General features: G+C 43.2%; 1 protein-coding gene across 5 annotated transcripts in view; it reads right to left on the reverse strand.

Moving 5' to 3' along the window:
- Positions 1–245: 245 nt before the first annotated feature.
- Positions 246–25792, reverse strand: part of LOC141122094 (NACHT, LRR and PYD domains-containing protein 12-like) — a 110173-nt gene continuing 84626 nt past the window's right edge. For all 5 annotated transcript variants that reach the window (XM_073611931.1, XM_073611952.1, XM_073611937.1 and 2 more), the window contains 3 exons: positions 24682–24843; positions 12488–12652; positions 246–814 (listed from right to left, as the gene is read on the reverse strand). In XM_073611931.1, the coding sequence (XP_073468032.1) occupies positions 730–814; positions 12488–12652; positions 24682–24843 (412 nt within the window). In that variant the 3' untranslated portion in view covers positions 246–729. The remainder of the gene's footprint in view (positions 815–12487; positions 12653–24681; positions 24844–25792) is intronic.

The following is a 25792-nucleotide window of genomic DNA, read 5'->3' on the forward strand; positions in this document are numbered from 1 at the left end:
AAAAAAAAAGATGTCCGCTTGGCCCCTTCTCGGTGTATCCTTACTAGGGAGGAGTACGGGGTGTAGCAAGATGGCGGCAACGAAACGTCACTTCCGTTACCAATTCTGACGGGTCGCCATATCTGGCGAAACACCTGCTGTAACCTCACACACGGTCAGTAATGTTGTAGCCAAGCCTCAATTTTCATTCCTGATTAGTATAACAATAATATCTCACATATTGAAGCATAGAGAGGTGAGCAAGCTTTCTAACACACATTTATTGATGGTTTAATATGATTTTGACACAATCTACTTGATGAAGCAGATCTCCTTGCTCCTGTTTCCCATGCAAAATGCTGGTATTTACACCCCTTGTGACGTAGCAAGTCACATGGGGTGTTTCAGGAACTTGCGACTAGCACTGTAATCTTGTGGGATCTCATAGCCGTGCCGCACAGAGGAGATGCATACGAATGAATGGACTGTCAGTTCATATACCCACGATGAGCGTGCCGTAAATCAGGCGAAATATGGGCATGCGCTGCTGACGTCATGAAAAGGAAAAAGACACATTAGGCTAGAAAATATTCATACACAGCAATTTGTGCAGTGCTTATCACTGATTTAAATGGGGAAAAGTTATCTGGGTGAGTTTTACAACCACTTTAAAGAAGCAGTCAAATATGATACACAGAGCAAGCCAAGTATCCTCCACTTAGAGCCGTAGTGTCTTTTCTTCTGGCTTTATCATCTAGAAGTGTTAATGGTAAGTCCAGGCCGGATGTTTCGTAGTTCTATGATGGCTTCTTCGGATATGTCTTTGGTAGTAATGCTGGAAGAGAGGATATACATTGTGAGCAGAAAATAGCAAAAACCTAAACTATTATGCCCAGTACACACGGTCGGACATTCCGACGGAATATGTGCGATCGGAGCGTGTTGTCGGAAATTCGGAGCGTGTGTGGGCTCCATCGGACTTTTTCCATCGGAAAATTCCGACACACAAAGTATGAGAGCAGGCTATAAAATTTTCCGACAACAAAATCCGATCCTTTAAATTCCGATCGTGTGTACACAAATCCAACGGACAAAGTGCCACGCATGGTCAGAATAAATTAAGAGACGAAAGCTATTGGCTACTGCCCCGTTTATATTCCCGACGTACGTGTTTTACGTCACCGCGTTTGGAATGATCGGATTTTGCGACCGTGTGTATGCAAGACAAGTTTGAGCCAACATCCGTCAGAAAAAAACGGATGGATTTTGTTGTCGGAATGTCCGATCAATGTCCGACCGTGTGTACGGGGCATTAGATATGGACATATGGTATGGAGGAAGCAGTGAGCATTCTGGGTACTTTTGTGTTCTTTGAATCGCCCTTCAATTCTTGCTTTAGGCACTTGTCACTAACCAGAGTTTTAATGGTTTCACACTAAAGCCGGCCATGGACGGTGCAAATCTCGGCTGGTTCAAGAGGGAGGCTGGGTATGGGCAGTCAAATTGTACCCAAGTTGATCGATCTATCAACTTGGGTACAAGCAGCCTGTCGGACTTTTCAGGCGACTTTTTCCAGCAGCTATAGCCACTAGCAATAATCACTGTGTGTTTTCCCGCATTCAGAAAGATCGGATTTTCCGACAACTTTGTGTGACCGTGTGAATGCAAGACAAGTTTGAGCCAACATCCGTCGGAAAAAATCCATGGATTTTGTTGTCGGAATGTCCGATCATGTGTACAGGGCATTACTGTGCTTCCTCTATACAGTAGTAGAGTATTAACCTGGGTTAACCAACTATTAATGCAGACAGTTTGAAGTTTAGGTGATTCCCCTCATTGACTAACTTAAAGAGGCTGTAAACCCTCGTGTTTTTTCACCTTAATGCATCCTATGCATTAAGGTGAAAAAAACACCTTGCAGTTTCCGGCCCCCCAAGCCCCCGTTTTACTTACCCGAGCCCCGAACTTCCGTGGGTGCAATCCCGTGTCGCTTTCCCCATGGCTTCTCGGCTCTTCATTGGATAGATTGATAGCAGCGCAGCCATTGGCTCCCGCTGCTGTCAATCAGATCCAATGACGCGGCCACCTGGGGGCGGGGGCGGGGCCGAGTCATACACTCGGCGGCTTTGTACGCTGAGTGTATGACACGGGAGCGTGATGGCAAGGTAATCCCCTCGGGAGAGAGCTTCCCAGAGGGGGCTATCTAATGCGGGGAGGAGCGTCGAGAGCGCCGTGGGACCCCAGAAGAGGAGGATCGGGGGCCACTCTGGGCAAAACAAACTGCACAGTGGAGGTAAGTATGACATGTTTGTTTTTTTTATTTTTTAAACGTGAACCTATAGTATCACTTTAACTTCTTCAATACCGGGCACTTTGAACCCCTTCCTGCCCAGGCCAATCAGCGCTCTCACACTTTGAAAGACAATTGCGCAATCATGCAACACTGCACCTATATTAAATTTTTATCATCTTGTTCACACAAATAGAGCTTTCTTTTGGTGGTATTTTATCACCACTTGTTTTTTTATTTTTTGCTAAAAAAACAAAAAAAGACAGAAAAAAGAAAGAAAAATACGTTTTTTTAAGTTTCTGTCAGTAAATGTTGTAAATAAGTATTTTTTCTCCTTCACTGATGGGCACTGAAGGGGTGGCACTAATGGGCACTGATAGGCTGCACTAATGGACACTAATGAGGCGGCACTTATGGGCGCTGATTTGGTGGCACTGATGAGACGACACTAATATGCCACAATGAAGGGAACTGATAGCTGGCACTGACATGTGGCACTGATAGGCCAAAGCACTTTTTACAATTTGGCACTTGCGCTGCTTTAACTGGTAATTGCGCGGTCATGCAACGCTGTACGCAAACAAAATTTGCGTCCATTTTTTCCCAGAAATAGAGCTTTCTTTTGGCGGCATTTGATCACCTCTGGGATTTTTTATTTTCTATGATATAAACTAAAATAATACAGAAAATTTGGGGGGAAAAAAAAGATATTTTCTACTTTTTGTTATAAAAAAATCCAATAAACTCAATTTTAGTCATACATTTAGGAAAAAATGCATTCAGCCACATGCCTTGGGTAAAAAAAAACAAATCTAATTTCTTGAGGTGCTAAAATGGAAGGGTAGTACAACCCCCCCCCAAAAAAAAATTGCCCCTCTTTGGAAAGTAGAATAAATTTGCTAAGATGCATGTTGAGCCCATTGAATATTTTATTTTTTTAGGTGATTGAAAAATCAGAAAATTTTATTTTTACACTAAGCTGTCATTGAAATGATATATTGATATATTGCAGTCCCACTTTAAATCGCTGATTGCTGTCATTACTAGTAAGGCTAATAGGCTCTTTAGCTGGGACGGGCTGCACCTACTGTAAATGGGGAGGGTGCAGCTCTGTTGGGAGAGAAGATGACCAGAATGTTAGAGGGGCTTTTAAACTAGGTGTTGGGGGGGGGGGATGTAGTGCTAGCCAGAAATGAGCAAGTTTCAGCGGGTTATATTGGGGGCTAATGGTAGGGTGACTAGAATACCGAAACCCAAGGTAAGTAAGTTGGCAAATCCCAATTTCAGCCTCATAACAACTAACAAGGAAATAGTATGTGCCAGGACGAAATTATGAAGCTTGTATACCAATGCTAGAAGTCTAGCTATCAAAATAGGTGAACTGGAGCTACTAGAACAATGAACAAGGGGGATTTTGATTTTGTAGTAATATCAGAGACTTGGTTTGACAGCTCACATGACTAGCAGGCAACCTTTTAGGGGTATTCCCTATATCACATGGACAGGGAGGGTAGGAAAGGGGGAAGGGTATGCCTGTACATCAAGAATAATTTGCAAGTGGGGGGTGTGTCTGGCGTGTGACCATGATGGCTGCTTTTTGCATACATGTCCCCTGGGGCAGGACCCGGGTCCCCAAACACTTTTTATGACAATAACTTGCATATTAGCCTTTAAAATTAGCACTTTTGATTATTCATGTTCGTGTCCCATAGACTTTAACGGTGTTCGCGTGTTCGAACAAATTTTTTGCCTGTTCGCATGTTCTGGTGCGAACCGAACAGGGGGGTGTTCGGCTCATCCCTAGTGATGAAGTAATATGTTTGGTACACACACATGGTTCATATGAACGTATGTATGCTACGACAGAAGGACACCTATCCTCTGCCATTAATAAATGGGCACCCTGGACCACTTGGTACCGAAGGTCGTACCATACAAACACATGAAATCTTGTACTGTATTGCCATTCCTCATACTATTATTTACTACATATCCCACCGTAAATATCTCTCTAAGCCTCGTACATATAATGTAACGATACTCCAACTGATCTCTTGATGTTCGACAACCATTACATATATGCATTTTTCTTCTCCTCTTTCTTTCCTTATTTAGTGGCTCCCTCCCTCTGACACAGTTTATTCCCAAGGGGGTGTCTGGGGGAGTGGAACAACACTCTTTAATCTACCATTAGTATTTAGTACTGTTCATACTGTTATCATATGTACTTATTAACTAACTATGTCATACACTTCTATTTGACTTAATCCTACCATGTCTCAATGTGTGACAAAATCTATTTAATCGTACATGTTATATTCATGTGAAAAAAAAACTTCAATAAAAACATTGAACAATAAAGAATAATTTGCAAGTGAATGTGAGGAACAACATTATTAATGGAGCAAAGGAAGGGGTAGAATCCTTGTGGTTGGAGCTCCAAAGAGAGGAAACTAAGGGGAAATTATTACAGGGCGTATGCTACAGGCCCCCTAACCTGAGGGAAGAGGAGGAGTCTGACCTCCTATCACAGTTAGGAATGGCGGCAAGGCAAGACAATGTTATTATAATGGGGGATTTCAATTACAGGGTTATCAACTGGGCAGAAGGAACCGCTCATTCATCTAAGGGTCGCTATTTCCTAAATGTCTTGCAGAATAATTTCATGGGTCAGTTGGTGAATGCACCAAAAAGAGACAATGCACCTACTGATTACAAACACAGACCTGATCACGGATGTGGAAATAAGGGGCAACTTAGCAAACAGCGACCACAGGTCAATTACATTCAGTATAAATCACAGAAATAAGCACAAGGGTAAAACACGTACAATGAATTTCAAAAGAGCCAAATTCCCTAAACTGCACTCTTTGCTGCATGATATTAAATGGGATAAAATCCTAGGAAAAAGGAACATGGATTAAAAATGGGAGTGCTTTAGTAGCATATTAAATAAAGGTATTGGCCAGTGCATCCCAATGGGCAATATATATAAATGAGCTAAGATTAAACCTGGGTGGTTAAACTCTAGCGTAAAAATGCATATAAAAGCAAAAGAAAAATCCTTCAAAATATATGATGGGATATAGTAACCAAGACTGTAATGTTAGTAACACATCACAGAATGTACCATTGTGGCTACCAGAATACAGGATCAGAAAGAGACCTGAAAAACTTAACACAAATAAATCACCAGGACCAAATGGATTATACTTGAGGGTCCTGAAGGAACTCAGTCAGGTGATAACTAGTCCGGTGTTCCTAATTTTTATGGACAGTTTGCTGACTGGAATGGAATGTGGTACCAATGTTTTAAAAAGGGCAGAGATATATCCCTGGTAACTACAGGCCAATCAGCCTAACAATGATAGTTTGTAAACTATTGGAGGGGATGATAAAGGACTATATCAAAGAATTTGTAGAAGAAATTGGTATCATTAGTGGTAATCAGCATGGATTTATGAAGGATCATTATTGCCAAACCAATCTGTTAACATTCTATGAGGAGGTGAGTTGCCATCTACTGTAGATAAAATAAGGCCCGTAGACGTGGTGTATCTGGATTTTGCAAGGGCATATGATACAGTCCCCCATAAGTTTTTACTCTACAGTCTGTCGGCATGGACCATAGGGTGATTACCTGGATAGAAAACTGGTTACAGGGGCGTGTCCAAAGAGTGGTGATGAATCGCGAGTACTCGGAATGGACCGGGGTGGTAAGTGGGGTCCCCCAAGGATCTGTCCTCGGTCCAATTCTGTTTAACGTATTCATAAATTACATAGAGGTTTGTATAAATAGCTCAATATCAGTGTTTGCTGATGATACAAAGCTAAGCAGGGCAATAACCTCACAACAAGATGTGGAAACCTTACAAGAAGACCTAAATAAAAAAAGTGGGTGGGCAACTACGTGACTAAATGAGGTTTAATGTTGAAAAATGTAAAATAATGCACTTAGGGGCTAAAAATGCCAATGCAAGTTAGCTGCTAGGGGGAAAACCTCTGGGGGCATCCAAAATAGAAAAAGATCTGGGGGTCCTAGTAGATGACAGGCTCAGCAATGGCATGCAATGCCAGGCTGCTGCAAGCAAAGCCAACAGAATATTCGCATACTTTAAAAAGGGAATTTACTTCAGCGATAAAACTATAATTCTCCCAATTTACAGGACTCTGGTCCGGCCGCACCTGGAGTATGCCGTCCAGTTCTAGGCACCAGTCCTCAGGAAGGATGTGCTGGAACTGGAGAGCTTCCAGAGAAGGCAGGGGCGGATCCAGAGTCTAGTCTCGGGAGGGGCACTGCCAGAAAATAAGGTATTGCTTATGGAACTGAATTTAATGTATAATACAGTGTACAGAGGTCAGTAGTATGTAGGGTAGTGTACAGAGGTCAGCAGTAGGTAGGGTAGTGTTTATTTAGTATTTAGTTTATTTTATATTTATCTTGGTATAGGATTGAGATACCTTATGCAAGGTCTCTCTCCTATTATACCTGGCAGATTAACTAGTTTGGAGGTCAATTTCATTAATACAATTACTGTCTTGATGTTTGTAATCAACATGTATGTGTATATAGATGAAATTATGGGTTTTATTACCACTATTAAGTATTGCTTTTATTATACTAATCATGGTCTTCTTGTATCTTAATAAATTGGTCTATAATTGTACTATTGATAGTTGGTTTTCCCTGAGACTGTATATTTTATACATGCATAGGTGTATATAGATTGTATCCAGGTGCTATATCACCACTATCACTTATTGATCCCACCTTGGCAACTATGGCCCTATTTACTTATTAAGCAATTATTATTATTGATAGCTGGACCCTTATCCCCCTAGACTACATGCTTCACACAAACTCCCCTTTGTTCCAATTGTTTCTCCCCCCCTTCCCCTTCCATGTCCAGTGTACAGAGGTCAGTTAGTAGGATGTAGGACAGTGTACAGGGAACAGTAGAGCAAAGGACTATGTGTCACCAGTGGGGGGTCAGAATGGCACACTCTGGGGGGGGGGGCGGGAAGGCATACACTGGGGGGGGATCGGGAAGGCATACACTGGGGGGGATCGGGAAGGCATACACTGGGGGGGATCGGGAGGGCATACACTGGGGGGAGATCAGGAGGGCAAACACTGGGGGGAGATCAGGAGGGCAAACACAGGGGGGAGATCGGGAGGGCATACACTGGGGGGAGATCGGGAGGGCATACACTGGGGGGAGATCGGGAGGGCATACACTGGGGGGAGATCAGGAGGGCATACACTGGGGGGAGATCAGGAGGGCATACACTGGAGGGATCGGGAGGGCATACACTGGAGGGGTTCAGGAGGGCATACACTGGAGGGGTTCAGGAGGGCATACACTGGAGGGGTTCAGGAGGGCATTCACTGGGGGGGTTCAGGAGGGCATTCACTGGGGGGGATCAGGAGGGCATTCACTGGGGGGGATCGGGAGGGCATACACTGGGGGGATCAGGAGGGCATACACTGGGGGGAGATCAGGAGGGCAAACACTGGGGGGGAGATCGGAAGGGCATACACTGGGGGGAGATCAGGAGGGCATACACTGGGGGGAGATCAGGAGGGCATACACTGGGGGGATCGGGAGGGCATACACTGGGGGGATCGGGAGGGCATACACTGGAGGGGTTCAGGAGGGCATACACTGGAGGGGTTCAGGAGGGCATTCACTGGGAGGATCGAGAGGGCATACACTGGGGGGGATCGGGAGGGCATACACTGGGGGGGATCAGGAGGGCATACACTGGGGGGATTGGGAGGGCATACACTGGGGGGGGATCGGGAGGGCATACACTGAGGGGGATCGGGAGGGCATACACTGGCAGGGATCGGGAGGGCATACACTGGAGGGATGAGGAGGGCATACACCGGGGGGTTCAGGAGGGCATACACTGGGGGGGATCGGGAGGGCATACACTGGGGGGGATCGGGAGTTCATACATTGGGGGGATCGGGAGGGCATACATTGGGGGGGATCGGGAGGGCATACATTGGGGGGGATCGGGAGGGCATACATTGGGGGGGGATCGGGAGGGCATACATTGGGGGGGTCGGGAGGGCATACACTGGGGGGGTTTGGGAGGACATACACTGAGGGGGATCGGGAGGGCATACACTGGGGGGGATCGGGAGGGCATACATTGGGGGGGATCGGGAGGGCATACATTGGGGGGGGATCGGGAGGGCATAAACTGGGGGGGTTTGGTAGGGCATAAACTGGGGGGGTTTGGGAGGGCATACACTGGGGGGATCAGGAGGGCATACACTGGAAGGGATCAGGAGGGCATAAACTTGGGGGGGAGTTTGGGAGGGCATACACTGGGGGAGGATTGGGAGGGCATACACCAGGGGGGATCAGGAGGGCATACACCAGGGGACAGTCATTAAGCTTTAATGGGTTCAATTTTTCACTGGTTTACATGAAAAAAATATGCAACTGAAGCTCATCCCTAGTTATGACAAACAGCCCTCGCTTGGTCCAGAGCAGTATCTTGTATGGGATGTATTTGCTGGCTAGATTATGGTGGTTTATGAGATATATTTATGGTAGTGCTAGGTATGTGTAGCTTTATGCAGGGTGTTAAATGCTGTCCATATACACTGGGGTGTAATTTTATTTGCTCTGGGATGAGTCAGTGTGAAGATACATTTGTCAGCTAACAGCACCTCTATGCTAAGCTGCAGTAACTCAGCAGACTCAGCATAAAGGTGCCTGTAAACAAATCCACAATGTAGTGTGTAGTGCTAGCAGAGCTCACCTCCAGGAACATAATGTACACTCGGCTCCCTCTGCTCAGCCGCTGCTCACACCTCCCTCTTCCAGATGAGCGTGATCTTGGGGGAAAAGGCACATCCCCATCCCGTCCACTCAAGCAGCAGCCTGCAGGAGAGAGGCTGAAATACTGCTGGGGGAGGTACAGGGGCCGGAGAGTGCAGTTCCGAGGTTTCTGAGCAATCATTCATGCTTAGAGTTGTCCCAACCGCAGCTCTGGTTACCCGGGGCGCGCTCAGCCTCGGAATCTGTAATATTTTCTCGGGGAGAGCAATTGCCCCGTTGCCCCTCCTGGATCCACCCCTGAGAGAAGGGCAACAAAGCTAATTAAGGGACTGGAGGATCTCAGTTACGGGGAAAGACTATAAGCATTGAACTCATTCTATCTAGAGAAGATGTTCTTGAGAGGGGATATGATAGCGATGTACAAATACCGTACTGGTTAGCCTAGCATAGGGAAAAAACTTTTCAGTGGGAGGGAGTTTAAAAAAGTCACGTGGCCATTCACTGAAATTGGAAAAGAAGTGGTTTAATCTTAAACTGCGCAGGGGGTCCTTTACTGTCAGAACAGTAAGGATGTGGAACTCCCTTCCACAAGCAGTGGTAACAGGAGGCAGTGTCGGTAGTTTAAAAAAAAATATTCGATGGGCATCTTTACAATCGCAACATACAGGGATATAAGAATTACTATTGACATAAGCTCACACACACCACAGGTTGAACTGGTCAGACTGGTGTCTCTATTCAACCTTACCAACCATGTAATGTAACTATGATCAAATACCACCAAAAGAAAGCTCTATTTGTGGGGAAAAAGGACATACATTTTTAGTGGGTACAGCATTCCACAACCGCGCAATTATCAGGTAAAGTAACGCAGTACCAAATTGCAAAAGGTCATGAAGGGTAATCTTGTGGAGGTCAAGTCGTTATATTTCTTTTTTTGAGATCACTATAAAGGAAGATTGGATTCAGAGGAAGGGTAAAGAGAGGAATAACAGGAAGAAGTTGATGGACATATGACACCTGATCTTCGGTTATACAAAGACCTTAGTGGACTTTATTATCTTGGAGTTTCAGAGCACTGGTCACTTTTATTATTGATATCTCTTTCTGTAATGGGAACAGATTCATTCCAGCTGCTAAGGGAAGAAACAATGATTATTACACTTTGTTTACAGTAGAGGTGGGGTTCCAATGCACTGTTTAGGAATAATAATGGAATTAAAGAATGTCTGACTAAGCTAGAAGAGAGTATATGTCACAAAGGTTATGTTCAGGCCACCAGCAGAATTGGGTAGGTTCCTCTCAACCCGGAAGTAATAAAGGGCATTGGGGCCATTTTAGGAAGAAGGAAGACCATAATATTAAATGAACACAAAAAGCCTGGACCAGATCCAGGCAGTGAATGTTTATTTGCAACGAGGGAGTGGCTTAGGACAGTGTGGTTGAAGAACTATATTCTTGGTTTTGGTGAAGGAGAACAACACCTTAGGAAGGAAGGCGAGCCTCAGACAAAGCACAGATTTTTAGCCTTATGCAAGCACAAATTTATGGTCTTATGCAAGACCAGGTATAGAGGCTAGCAGGACAGAACCTTCTACTCAGAAATTCTCAGAGCTAAAGAGATATTGTAACTACTCAGAAACTCTCAGAGCTAATGAGTTATAGCAACTACTCAGAAACTCTCAGAGCTAAAGAGATTGCTAGCAAAAAAAGCAACTATCTAGGGAAAGGTCAACTAAGAGACCCGTATCCTTCAGGACATGGTTATCAACAGTCAAACTAGAAAGTAACAGCAACTGCAAAGAAAGATGGCAGAGGTTTCCTTGATAAAAACATGTTTGGATGAAGAGGAAAGCACCAGAGAGTGTCTGCTGCTAGAAACCTAGGTGCAAGTACAATAACCGATAAGGTGAAATTAGTGCTACCAAAATGACTGGAATCCTTTCGGCCTAATTTCTGTAGAACAGCTGAAGTAGAAGGTTTACCAGAAGAAATACATAAAATCTGTTTATTTTGCAGTGGAAGAGAAATCCTATCAGGTCAAAACACAATAGGTAAAATTTGTAACGGATCACCATTCTCCCTAATACATGCTCTTCTTACAATTTACATACTTGTCCTGCCAATACTCCACAACAGCAAAATACATAGCAGAAGGGGCTGGAACATTACTTCATATCCAATGGCAAGATGTATGAGGATTCAAGCTGTACAAGTCACTTCTTCTTCCTCCTTGGTAGGTGGCACATACCATACCCATGGAATTGTCTGGCTGAACCCTTATTGGATTTCCTTCCAGGAGGCTTCACCAGTAAAGATCACTGTAATAAGTAATCTCTTACACTGTTCAAATGTTTCATTCATGAAACCTTGCTTACTACTGTTATGCTGTGATTGGTCACAGCTATCACATGGTGCAGTGCTGCTGTGATTGGACCTGGTACCATGTGATCACTGTGACCAATCACAGATATCACACAGTGGTAAGCAAGGCACCACGAATGACAGCCTTGCTTGCTATTGTAATGTGATTGCTGTACTTGGTCACAGTAATCACATGGTCTTAGGGACGCTCACAGCGGCCCAGTACTGTGATCGGTAAGTGCCTGTGTCCAGCGGACAGTCAGTTACAGATCACATCGCTGAACCCCCCCCAGGGAACACACACAGGGCACAGTTACATAGCCTGGTTGAAAAAAGACACAACTTTATCCAGTGTAACCAACCGAGAAAAAACCTAGAAAAAAACGGGTACAACCTCCCAGAACTAGAGAGCACCCGCCCTGCCATTTATGTACATTGGCCAGGCGGAAAGTGGTTAAGGGGGATGGTATATTAAGGGATTCTCACCCATGCAGGGTGAGGGGTTAATGGGATAATGATTCATCACAAAGAGGGAAAAATTACTAGCAGCTTTCCCAGGATTGTTAAGACCTGCTGGGAGGTTGTTCACATGCCAACACAACTTGTCAGTATTCCCTTTCAGATTGGCCAATCATGCAGGCCCCCTATATTGGCTCACTGTCACATTTACTGTAGACTTATAGGCAAAATAGCATGTTGTTTCCTAGACATAGGTATGTGCAGTCTGTTGCATTATGGTGTGCACCCTAAAGCTCACATGTGTGTCTACATATAATATATATGACCCTGGCACATTGATCTCTCATCCTGCACATGGAAAAAGAAGAGCGTAAACACCTCTCTTATGCCATAGCCGACAAGAGGGAGATCTTTCCCATGTTCCTGCCGCCACACAGAGTGATAATACTTATGCGCATAGGGTGATTATGCTGTGCCCAGGCACATCCGGCACACCCTGTGCGCACGCCAATGTTCTTAGAACAGGCATCACATATTCGCACCAATTTCCAACTTCTTAAAAAAATTATTGTAATAGGGTTCTGTTCTTACTTACTCTAATGTCTTTATACGGCTTGTTCTCAGAGCTGTCACCAGACCACTGAAATGAGGACCCTCCAGATTGTTATTTGCCAGAGAAAGTTTCCTTAGAGTTTGGTTATTTCTGATTCCGGATGCCAGGTCAGTGCACGATGCCTCTGTAAGTTTATTATGACTCAGACTGTAGAAGGGAGAAAATAAAAAAAATGAATAATAAATCCCAGGTGGTGACTATTTTCAATAATTTCACGTTAAGTATGGAGTCCATTTTTCTTTATTGTGATATTTTATTCAACATAGTAAACAGAATACTGTAAAGACAGTACAAAAACAAGTCTGCAAAATGTTGTACACGATACCCGTTAAAGGTTTTTACACCCAGCCACTGGCAGAACTGCTGCCAATGGGCTCAGGCTGGGTGAGGACCAATGGAGCCCCAGGAATCAGGTGAAAACTGCACTGGGGAGCCGATGCGACTGGCACCCCTATGGTTTATTTGGAGTGCCCACCCTTCCAGGCCATTATCAGAGAAATGTCCTCCATCAAGCAGCTCACCCACTTGCTTGATGGAGCCCTGGCTTAGAGGCTTTGCTTGGGCCCGGCATTGCGACACGTCCCCTGTATCTCTTGAGTGGTGCTCTGGTGCCAAGGGGCTGTTATCTCCAACCATGTTGCTTCCTAAGTAACAGACCTTGGACCAGAGGTGCCTGCACAAGAAAATGGGAAATTTACCCCCATATACTTCTTCAGGTCATGTAACAAGGTCATCACATGACACAGAAGCATCACGGAAGAAAAATCTTTGATAAACTACCCCAGTGTACTTTGTGGTACTGCTCAGTAGGGATAAGCTCAAGGTTCAGTCCAAACACCGAGTTGAGACTGAACTCTATACTCCAAAGTTGGATACACACTAAACAACTTTTCTTGTTTGATTTCCTTTAGATTTACCTTTAACTATGTAGTGCAAGGGCCTGCCTGATTGCATACAAACTGAAAGTGTTTAGGTTTGACCTCATTTTATATGGTTTTGGTAAATCTAAAGGAAAAAAATCTAAAGAAAATTGTATAGTGTGTATTCAGCTTTAGACAAACTCTATACTCTATACTAAATTAATCCTTTCGCTGTCAGGTCCATAGGTTGTATGGCCCTGACAGTGGGGGGGGGGGGGGTTTACACACATATACCCAGCGGCTGCTGCCACCAGAAGTGTGTGTATATCTGACAAACCAACTTCTGGCTGTCAAATGGAAGCAATCTGGCACCTCTGCGGATGCCCAATTGCTTTCACCACCCTGATAGCGGGCACCCGAGTGCACATGCCCCTGCCATGTATGTTGGGCTGCATGCACCCATTAGTATGTCCAGGACCAGCATGGCGGGTGCTGACTGACGGGTAGAGGGAAAAAAGATGATGAGCAGATATGCATCACCTCTCCTCCACCTCTTCTTGCTGATCCGTAAGGAACGTTTAAAACATTACTTTCGGGTCCCCCTTTCACTTTCTGCACTGCATTGGATTCATAGGAGCCCAGGGGGAGGCATCCAGGGTCTTTTAGTCCCCGGAAGTCTCATTAAAGAGAACATGTCACCAAAAAATCATTACATCTTCCCCTATGTGATTAAAAAAAAATGAGGTGAAAATAAAAAGTAACAAATTAGCACAAAGGGCTGATAGCCTCTCCCTGGGTTTCACCCAACCCTTCTACCCTTGGGGATTGGATTAGGGAGATTGACAAATATGTAATGTTTAAAAAACATACTTATAATCAACGCAATCATTTCTGCAAGTTTGAAAAAAAATCTGGAGAAAGTGGATTGATGCATCATGTTCTAATCATAATTCAAACCTTTAATAAATATTGGGTATGCATTAAGGAAGGGATTTGGTAAAGATGTACTTAATATGCTGCTCCAGAGTGCCTCTGAATGTTTCTCAATACTTCTGAATAGCTCTAAATATTTTGTTTGATTATATATGTATATTTTTGGAAATCTACCGTGTTTCCTCGAAAATAAGCCCGGGTCTTATATTAATTTTGGCAACAAAAGACACAGTAGGTCTTATTTTTGGGGTAGGTCTTACCATGTACTGCGCTCACTTCTCTCCGCCTCTCTCTCCCCCTGCTTGACAGGAACCCCCAGTGTGAACTGAGTTAAAATGCTTGTAAAATCCTATAATCCACTTTATTACAGTAGTATATAATGTACAATGTGTGTGTTTCTGTAATATAATTGTGCCAAATACCTTCGTTATGGCGCTGCTCTGCGCTTCTGTGACCCGCCGGAGCTCTCTTCCCCGCAATTATATTACAGAAACACACACATTGTACATTATATACTAATGTAATAGAGTGGATTATAGGATTTTACAAGCATTTTAAACTAGGGCTTATTTTCGGGTAGGGCTTATATTGCAGCCCTCCTGGAAAATAACGCTAGGTCTTATTTTTGGAGAAACACGTTAGATGATGATGTTTCAAATGTATTGAGGCTGATACTGCTTGGAATGATGTTTTGATCTTGGTCGGAATGTTCATTTATTCCTTTTTTTGTGTTTTTTCTTTTCCTTTTTTTTTTTATGCTGGGTTTTGTCATTGTTTACTTGTTACAAAAATGTCATATACTATACATGTTCAGTGGACTCCCCTGTCAGCGACATGGAGTCATGAAGACAATGTGCCACCCAGGGCGTATGGAAGGATATCCGGACCGTCAGAATCTTCCGAGTAGGACTTCATGGACTTATGCCCCAGTAGAAGGCCTTTGGGTCAAAACGCGCCGGGCTACCTTACCATCATTCATGTTGCCCTTGACTTTTATTGTGATCGCTTTATTTTAATGTACCTTTTTTTAGCAATAAAAGATACCTTTTTTACCTGCACCATGGGGAAGCTTTATTTTTCTTTCCACATACCATCCGGAAAGAAGTAAATGCTCAGCTTCCACCATATGCAGTACATCACAGCTGCCAGATTCCCATCTGTGTACCCACCGGGAGCACTCATCTGATGACCCTGGGAGTTCCTGTGAAGACCTACTCGGAAGATTCTGATGGTCCAGATATCCTTCCATACGCCCTGGGTGGCACATTGTCTTCTGACATGTCACTGACAAGGGAGTCCACTGGATCTGGTAAGAGTTTACACCTACCATTCTCTGATTTGATGCTGTTTTTGGTTGGATGTGGTTCCCATGTACCGATTAACCAAGTTTCCTGCCAACGTTTGGCATAATCTTCATTTCCAGTGACTATTTCCATGTGTACACTCAGTTGGAGATCCATTTTCACATTTTTTGCCTTATGGCTAATTGACTTTTATTTTCATTAGTTGTATTCACTATATCTGGTCGGAAGACTTGTGGTGTTTTGGACTATATATTTCACCACCATTTTTTGCTATTTTAGTTTGTTTTTTATGCGATACATTTTTCCTATCTATTTTACACTGTTGTTGTCACACTGTATGTAGCTGCTCCCTTCACCAGTTAGCGCAGTGTTTTTTCACATTTTCACATACTATACATGTTCTCCTTCAATCTCAATAAAAACCTTATGGAATTAAAAAAAAAAAAAAATTCAAAATAAAATCTGAATAAAAAAAAAACAAAAAAAAAAACTTAGTTACACCCAGACACATAAAATTCCCCCAAAACGCATGTGTCAGAGGAGTCTACGCACAAAAACAATGATTGCAATACACTTTACATACCGTACGTATGTCGGAGTGGGAGCAATATTCTAGTACCAGACCTCCTCTGTCACACTGAACTGATGACTTATGAGGGGGCTTTTAAAGCATCGCCTATAGAGAATATAGGGTACTGATGTTTATAAACCAAAAAGTCTTGCAAACTACCAGTAAAAAAAAAAAAAAAAATATATATATATATATATATATATATATATATATATATATATATATATATATATATCCTATGTACCATGCTAAATTTTCAGCTGCTGGCACTGAGCACGTCTCATAAGTTTGTACATGGTCAAAAAAAATAAAAAATTTAATTAAATAGTGCCGCGCTGTACTTATAATAATAATAAAATCAGTGTTAATGTATCAAATTATTGTGCAAAATATCATTTAAATAAAGTGAATGGTGAATAAAGTGCTGAAGTGCATACATCACAACACAATAATGAAATGGCGTGCGAAATCATAATACATTATGTCACCTCAAAGTCCATATAAATGTAGCTAAATAATTAAAATCAAGTATTGGTGCTCCAAGGGTACTGGTGTCTGTTGCTATTTCATGGGTGCATGAAAATTTAGGATTTGCTGTGTTGGGTATCGATTTACTCAGTGCAATCTCGTCTTTTATATTCTACCAATAAACTGGGTAATTTATTGTGTTTCTGTGCTCTAACATTAACTCTAGTGCATTTTTTTTACTGAAATTTTTGCATTTCTTAGACCTTTGGGTAATATTATGTAACATAAAAAATTGGACCTACCACTATTTTATTCTATACGGTGCCTGCTTTCAGAAAATATATAATGGGGTTGATTTACTAAAAGCAAATAGTCTGTGCATTGCAAGTGCACCCCCAAGAGCACCTTAAGGGAGCTTCACGTGCAGTTGCTCTAGATCTGAGGGGAACATGCAAGGAAAATAAAAATAAAATAAACAGCATCTTTGCTCGCACATGATTGGATGGTAGAAATCAGCAGAGCTTTCCCTCATTTCAGAGCTTCCACCCAGATACAGCGCGGTGCATAGTATATTTGCCTTTAGTAAATCAATCTCAATGTTTTGGAGGGTTTCATGCAATCTTCAGGCCTAAAATTATTTTTTACCCACTTAACTACTTGCCGACCAGCCGTCGTCATTATACGGCGGCAGGTCAGCACAATCCCGCGAGCCATCGTAGCTGTACATCGGGTCCTTTAAGCAGGATAGCAGGCGGAGGTTTGCGCACACGGCCACTGCACTGCGGGAGTGCCGAAGCTGGTGGCCGCAATGACCGCTGGCCACGCGCGATCGCGGGCACGAGAGGAAGAACACGGACGTGTGTGTGTGTGTGTGTAAACCCACACATCCCAGTTCTGCGAGGAGAAGAGAGAGTGATTGTGAGTTCCTACTAGCTAGGAACAACGATCTGTCATCTCCTGTTAAACATGTGCAATTTGTTTTGTTCCGAATTAGTCTTTTAACAAATTTCGACAAAATCATTAATTCAGAAACATCCGAATTAACGAAAACCCATTTCACAAATTTTTATGAATATTCATAAATTTGTAAATTCGCACATTCGTAACTTCGTACATTCGTAAATGCGTACATTCGTAAATTCGTAAATTCGTCACTCGTCATTCGTGCGCCATTTAACACCATTGCCCATCTATTTGGGTTTTAACCAACCAATATTAATTATACTTCCTATCATAGAATTCTGTTCACGTGCCTCGGTCCTGAAGATTGGCCACAGCCATGAAACGCATTGAGCTACAGATGCCGTGTACAGTGGAACCTCGGATTACAAGCATAATCCATTCCAGGAGAATGCTTGTAATCCAAAGTACTCGCATATCAAAGCAAGTTTCCCCATTGAAGTCAATGGAAATGAAAATAATTAGTTCCGCATTGACTTCAATGGTATGCAATACCGCATGCGGCCAGAGGCGGGGGGGCGCCAGAGAGCCTCAGAAACAGCCGGAAAGGCCCGAGAACAGCTCGGCTGACCTTGGCAAACCTCGGAAAGGCTCAGGAACGTAGTATTTCCAAGTCTTTCCAAGCATTTCCGAATGGCTCCGATCGCCATCCCTTCAGCTCTGCTCGGCTCCGGCCCCCCACCTCAGGCCAAACGTGGTACTGCACACCGCTCTGGCCCGAATCCTGCTCGTTTTGCGAGAGAACACTCGCAAACCGAGTCAGGATTTTTCAAAATGCTTGTATTGCGAAACGCTCATTAACCACGTTACTCGCAATTCGAGGTTCCACTGTACTTTGCTATGCCCATTTTAACTATTGTATGTCTACAACTATAGATGATTGGCTTCATGTATGTTCTTATTTGCTCCTCATGGGACGAAACAATGAATTTTAGGTTAGGAATTCATTTGGCCCTATACTTGGGCACTATTGTGTGTATATATGTATGTGATCCAATGGACTTTGTATTACTGCCTGTATTAAACTGTTTATTACTTTTGTTGGGGTTTAAGAGAGGCCCTGGATAACATTGACTTATTGTAATACTTGTGTTTAATTATGGTTATTGTTCGAGTTTGTAGCATTACCATGTATGACTCGATTTGGGTTCTTATGTATTATTACCATAATGCACCCTGGCTATAAACCAGTGGCGTCACTAGGGGGTGGGTACTGGGGCTATAGCCCCGAATCTGGGGCCCTAAGCCCTGAGTCTCTTACCTAGGGTTGGCTCTGGGCTCCATCTGCTCAGCTGGTGGCCGGGGGAGGAACATGACTAGTTAATAGGAAACTAATCATGTTCCTCCTCCTGCCACCAGCTGAGCAGATGGAGCCCAGAGCCCAGTCTGCACTGGATCACCACATGCAGTAAGCACTTGAGCTGAGGGGTTAAACACTTCGATTGCTTCCCCTGGTCCCTGCTGAGCAGAAGTTTTTTTTATAATTGCTGCAGACAGGGGGGGAGTTGCTCTCTGGGGACCCTGATGTAAGAGGGGGCTCTCTGGGGACCCTGATGTGAGGGGGGCTTTCTGGGGACCCTGATGTAAGGAAGGGGATCTCTGAGGACCCTGATGTAAGGGGGGGTTCTCTGGGGACCCTGATGTAAGGAAGGGGCTCTCTGGGAACCCTGATGTAAGGAGGGAGACTCTATGTATGTATACACACACTTACACAAGTATATTATATACATGTGTATGCCCGCCCAAGCGTATGGCTTTCTTTACTTCGCTGCTATGGGCTCTAGACCCAGATCTTTTGTAGACCTAGCAATGCCCCTGCTATGAACTATTAAATATCTTGTATTTAATCCTATATGTCTATTTTTTCCGTACCCACATGTTTCATTTAAAGTCCCGATTTCCCTCTCCCTTGCCCTCCTTTCCCTTCCAAAAAAGAAACAGCACTCAAAATGCCTCATCCGTAAATTTGTGAAGAAATAAAGAAAAAGAATTCCAAAAAAGGAAAACCCGTGGTCGGACTTTAAAGGCACAACAAACAGTAGAAATATACAAAAATATTAGCATTTATTGAAATATATATATAATACAAACAACAGGAACATGAAAGAAACATAGATAAAAATCATATATACAAAAAACAATCTATATATGATATGAGTCCTAATGTGTCTACGCGTTTCGTTGTACACTTCTTCAGAACAAATTTGGGGTTCAGTGGTTGCAAAGAAGAGAAAGGGGTCTCACTTGCAAAAGGAATCACATATTAATCAATTAGTGATCAAACATAAAAAAGTGCAGCGCTAAAAAGTATATAGCAATAATCTGTAGTTCCTACTATACATAGTAACAAGAATTATTTATAATAAAGCAAATGTTCAAATTGGCACACTGATTGAAAGTAAAGTCCAAAGAACGTCCACTTGGATGTATGTACATCAAATAGAAAGTAATAAAAAATAGTGAGTCTATAAATCATTCATTGGGGTGTACATAAACACCAAAAAAGTGAAGAGAAGTATTAACGTAGTGTTGATAGCAGATCCACCACCGTATGAAAAAGTGGGGGGCTTACCAAAGTGATTGGACACAGACGGGTATACACCAGCTGTGCCAATAAGGCTTGTGTAAATAAGGATCTCTAGAGATGTAGTAAGGAAAACCAGGGTATGGAGAGATAGTACTGTAGTGTTGATAGCACATCCACCACCATATGGAAAAGTGGGGGGCTTACCAGAACAATTGGACACAGACAGGTGTACACCTACTGTGCCAATTGGGCTTGTATAGATGAGGATCTCTGGAAATGTGGTAAAGATGACCAGGATGCTTGTAAAAGTTGTATATGGCGGAGGTGAATCCAATCAGATATCCACAGCATGTATAAAAAAGATGCAAAAGCACATAGCATAATACTGTATAAAAGAAGCTTTACAGCCCATTTATTTAAAATAAAACACTCACATTTGTGAAGGTAAAATACAGCGCTGAGAGTAGATAAAAACCAAGGCAGTGTAGGTGGTAACAGCAAACGGTTCTGACGCGTTTCGTCCTGCTGGATATCATCCAGTAGGACGAAATGCGTCGGAACATTTGCTGTTACCACCTACACTGCCTTGGTTTTTATCTACTCTCAGCGCTGTATTTTACCTTCACAAATGTGAGTGTTTTATTTTAAATAAATGGGCTGTAAAGCTTCTTTTATACAGTATTATGCTATGTGCTTTTGCATCTTTTTTATACATGCTGTGGATATCTGATTGGATTCACCTCCGCCATATACAACTTTTACAAGCATCCTGGTCATCCTTACCACATTTCCAGAGATCCTCATCTATACAAGCCCAATTGGCACAGTAGGTGTACACCTGTCTGTGTCCAATTGTTCTGGTAAGCCCCCCACTTTTCCATATGGTGGTGGATGTGCTATCAACACTACAGTACTATCTCTCCATACCCTGGTTTTCCTTACTACATCTCTAGAGATCCTTATTTACACAAGCCTTATTGGCACAGCTGGTGTATACCCGTCTGTGTCCAATCACTTTGGTAAGCCCCCCACTTTTTCATACGGTGGTGGATCTGCTATCAACACTACATTAATACTTCTCTTCACTTTTTTGGTGTTTATGTACACCCCAATGAATGATTTATAGACTCACTATTTTTTATTATTTTCTATTTGATGTACATACATCCAAGTGGACGTTCTTTGGACTTTACTTTCAATCAGTGTGCCAATTTGAACATTTGCTTTATTATAAATAATTCTTGTTACTATGTATAGTAGGAACTACAGATTATTGCTATATACTTTTTAGCGCTGCACTTTTTTATGTTTTTTGACTTTGCTTTGCACAGGTTCAGATCACTTGTTTGTGTCAGCTGCTTATGTTTCTTTCTTTTGACAGCGCGGTATTTTACACATATTTTCTAATCAATTAGTGATCAACAAAGTAATTTCCAACAAAGGAAAAAAGCAGGGTGGTGCAATGAGGTCAGAGCCAATCACCAGGCAAACAACACCCAGGAACCACCTGTGAATCAATGATCACGAGTGTCTAGGTATGATACTTTCAAACAGGGGATGCTGTATCAAAGTGAATATTCACAGAAGACCGGATATAATCATATATTGTTCATATCAGAAAATATAGGAATCCCTCAGTTAGAGGTAGCCACAGACTAAGAAATTTGGCCATATATCAAAAGTAATGAATCCAGATCTGGGCTGTTATCATCCAAGACAGATAAAGATATGGCAATGTAATGAAAATCCCCTGAGAGAGAGCAGGACACTCTTCAAAATGGAATTCAGTTTTAACTGAGGTATCAGACATGGATCCACTTTTAGGCTGGATTCACACCTAGGCATTTTTAGTGCTTTTTGCTGATTTGTACTAAAGTCCATTTACCATGGTAGAAATGACACAGGATTTGCATTAAGTCTTAATGTGAAGCTTCAGAGTGTTTATTTTGAACAGAGAAAGCTGTGTTGTAAGTTTTGTAATACCAGATTGGGGCCTGGAGTTGGAAGGCTCCAAAGTGTCTTGGTTAGGACAGAACCTTCAATCCTGTGTCTGGACTTTGCTGGACCCCTGAAGCCTGTGTCAGTGCACAGGTGTGCAGTGTCCGTTATAAGCCAGGTCCGAGAGTAGCTCAGGGAAGTTGCAGTTGGAGTTGCTGCCATTTGGAGACACGGCCCTGGTGTGGGGATAGGGGTGTACTCCAGCCAATAGGTGACCTACTGGGAAGACAGGACTCCATGTTGGATAGATTCCCTTACCTGCAGGATTGGGAGAATTGGGTGAGCTAAGCGGGTCAGCAGAGGGCTGAGAAAGCTGAGGTGGCTAGCGGGTCCAGGGAGTTTGAGGAAATCTGGAAGTCCCTGGAGGGAGCAAGCTTGAGGGTCTGGAAAACCCTGTTAGGAGGCCAGGTGTGGGCCCATGCAGCAAGGTGCTGCAACCAAGGCTGAGAGAGCCTGAATAGCCTGTGGTCTGGGAGACCAAAGAGAGTAATGGTGCTGCTGTCAAGAGAGTCAGATGGCTCTGTATTTTCAGTTGATCATTCTACTGTGAGAAGTTAAATCCTCTGCATGGGCAACTTTGGACCGAACTTTAATGTTGCTTAATAAAAGTGGGGTGCCATGCCTTTAAACTCAAGTTGGGACTGACTTGGACTTTCTTTAACCGCTCACCACCATGGAGCTAACCAACCCCCACATCGCACAGCCCATATAGAGAAGCAAGGACTGATTATATCACGTATTAATTGTGTTTATATTTTATAAATGTAAAAGAGTCCTGGAAAATCAAAGCACTGGCTGAGATCTAAAATGAAACGGACTTAATACAATATCATGTTTTTAAATTGAATGAGCCCCCCTCCCAGTCTTTAGCCCTTTCCATGCCTTATATCACTATCTACCCAAGTGTAATTACCATTTTTGTGTATGTTTGTGTGAGATTGTCCTATTAACATTTAGTTAAAACTTTGTGTATTACTACTGCTTGGACCTTGAAGAAGGGGACACCTAATTATCGCTAACTCATGCTCACTCTGTGTCTTTGCGGTCAAAAACAAGTTTACGCAAGCCACGATTCATGCAGAAATGGAGAATATAATTTCTGACAGAGTTACCAAATATGAAGTTCTATGGTCCCCTTAGGTGACACACTTTCACCCATCCAATTTTGATGAATCTCTTCTGCTCCCATGAGTGGTGTGGCAGAGCGAGGCTCTGTCCCTATGAAATTGGATGTAAAAGGGACAAAGAGTTTGTGTATCTGCAAATTGCAAGACTACAGAGGGTAGATTTGAAATGGAGAAAACTGCTCTGGCAGTCTTCTCTAGGTTTTGCGAGGTCCGGATGGGACCGGTTTGGAGATCCCTAAGAGTTTTGGGTGGGGCGGGATCTCCTGTGTCCAGGTCTTGTGGACAGACAGCAGGGTGTGTGCCCAGGTGCACACAGCCCATATAATGAGGGGCTGGTGAGAGCAGAAGGGTGAAGGAAGGTGGAGTTGGAGCAGTGGCTGCTAGTGAGTGTCTCTGTGTGAAGACAGACGCTGTGTGCATTGAAGGGCTTCAAGCTGTGTCTGGTCCAAGGAGCCAGAAGCTGTGTGCAATGAGGGACTTGAAGCTGTGTGCTTTTAAGAAGCCCAAAGCTGTGTGCATCCAAGACTGTGGGCCTGGAAGAGCTGGTGGTTTGAGGGACCAGTACCTATAGCAGCAGTGCTGTTGAAGAGTAGCCAGGTGGGCTTGCATTTTCAGTTATGTCTGAATGACGTTTAAACCTCTGTGTGGGATTCCTGAGTGGACTTTTGTTTTGTTTTTTGTTTTTCATTTAATAAATGTGGGCTACCAGGCCCTTAACTATAAACGCCTGTCTGATGTGGACTCACTACACGAAAACGCATCTACCACTGAGCTTAACAATCCCCCATGTCACAATGGTATCATTCTCCATATGCTCCTCATCAGACCTACTGACTTGGTCCAATAACACCTGGGGTTCCCCTCTCCCTCTCCTTGTTTCCCATTCTCTTACCCCTCACTGCTCCATCTCTCCTCCTTCCCAGGGCTCATTTTCCTCCCTGATGTCTCCTCCCCATTTCTTCTTCATCTTCCTCCCTTTTTTCTCCTTTTACACAACTTACCTCTTTCTACTAGATAGTCAGTATATCGTTACTCATCACTACCCTCAGATTTGAAGTAAGGTCAACTCCACACTGTTGTCAATCTCAATACGTCTCATTTACCCGCTATTCTTTTTTACCCACAAATTTGGATTTGTATCACGCTTGTTAGTTTGTTGAACTTTTAGACTTGTACTCTTAGGCTGAACGAGAGCTTTGTATCCTTCTAAGTCGATTATTCCCCAATTGCCTTTTGACTTTGGCTACTGCAATGTTTCTGATTGATGTGTCATCCATTTTTGGACCATTGTTTAACTGTGTATTACATTATACCTTTCTATAAAATGTTTGAACAAGAAGAAGGGGACAGACCTTGAAAGCTTGTCCTGAAAATTTGGATGTTATTGCATCTCGGACAGAACTCAATTATCACTCCTGTTATACTCACTCTAATTCCTTTATCCGGCTTGTTGGCAGAGCCGCCATCAACACACTAAAGTCAGGAGCCTCCAGTTTGTTATGAGACAGGTCAAGTTTCTTCAGAGTCTGGTTATTTCTTATTCCAGATGCCAGGTCAGCGCAGGAACGGTGCAAGTTATTGAATGACAACCTATAAAAGAAGAAAGAATGTTAATAGAAATTGTTTAAAACAACAAATGTAACCTTCCCATCCCCAACAGTGAGAAAATAGCATATTATAACCCAATTCGTTTTCCCCTGGGCCCAGCTCCCAAGGATTGGAGCGATATCACATATGTGTATGTTTTTGTTTTGTTTTAAATCAAAAAGGTTTTTATTTAGATAATACCAAGTGCAAAAAGAAGGAACAGGTACAAAAGCTTTTTCCATTCCATTATACCATTAAACACAGCCGTAAACAACTCACTTTCCATGCAAATTTGGTACATTGGTAAGCTGCTGTCCCCTCAAAATAACTCAACACACAGCCATTAAAGTCTAAACCGCTGGCAACAAAAGTGAGTACACCCCTAAGTGAAAATGTCCAAATTGGGCCCAAAGTGTCAATATTTTGTGTGGCCACCATTATTTCCCAGCACTGCCTTAACCCTCTTGGGCATGGAGTTCACCAGAGCTTCACAGGTTGTCACTGGAGTCCTCTTCCACTCCTCCATGATGACATCACGGTGCTGGTGGATGTTGAAGACCTTGCGCTCCTCCACCTTCCGTTTGAGGATGCCCCACAGATGCTCAATAGGGTTTAGGTCTGGAGACATGCTTGGCCAGTCCATCATCTTTACCCTCAGCTTCTTTAGCAGGCACTGGTCGTCTTGGAGATGTGTTTGGGGTTGTTATCATGTTGGAATACTGCCCTGTGGGCTAGTCTCAGAAGGGAGAAGATCATGCTCTGCTTCAGTATGTCACAGTACATGTTGGCATTCATGGTTCCCTCAATGAACTGTAGCTCCCCAGTGCCGGTAGCACTCATGCAACCCCAGACCATGACACTCCCACCACCATGCCTGACTGTAGGCAAGACACACTTGTCTTTTTACTCCTCACCTGGTTGCCGCCACACCCGCTTGACACCATCTGAACCA

Source organism: Aquarana catesbeiana, linkage group LG01, assembly GCF_042186555.1.
Source record: "Aquarana catesbeiana isolate 2022-GZ linkage group LG01, ASM4218655v1, whole genome shotgun sequence".
Lineage (NCBI taxonomy): Eukaryota > Metazoa > Chordata > Amphibia > Anura > Ranidae > Aquarana > Aquarana catesbeiana.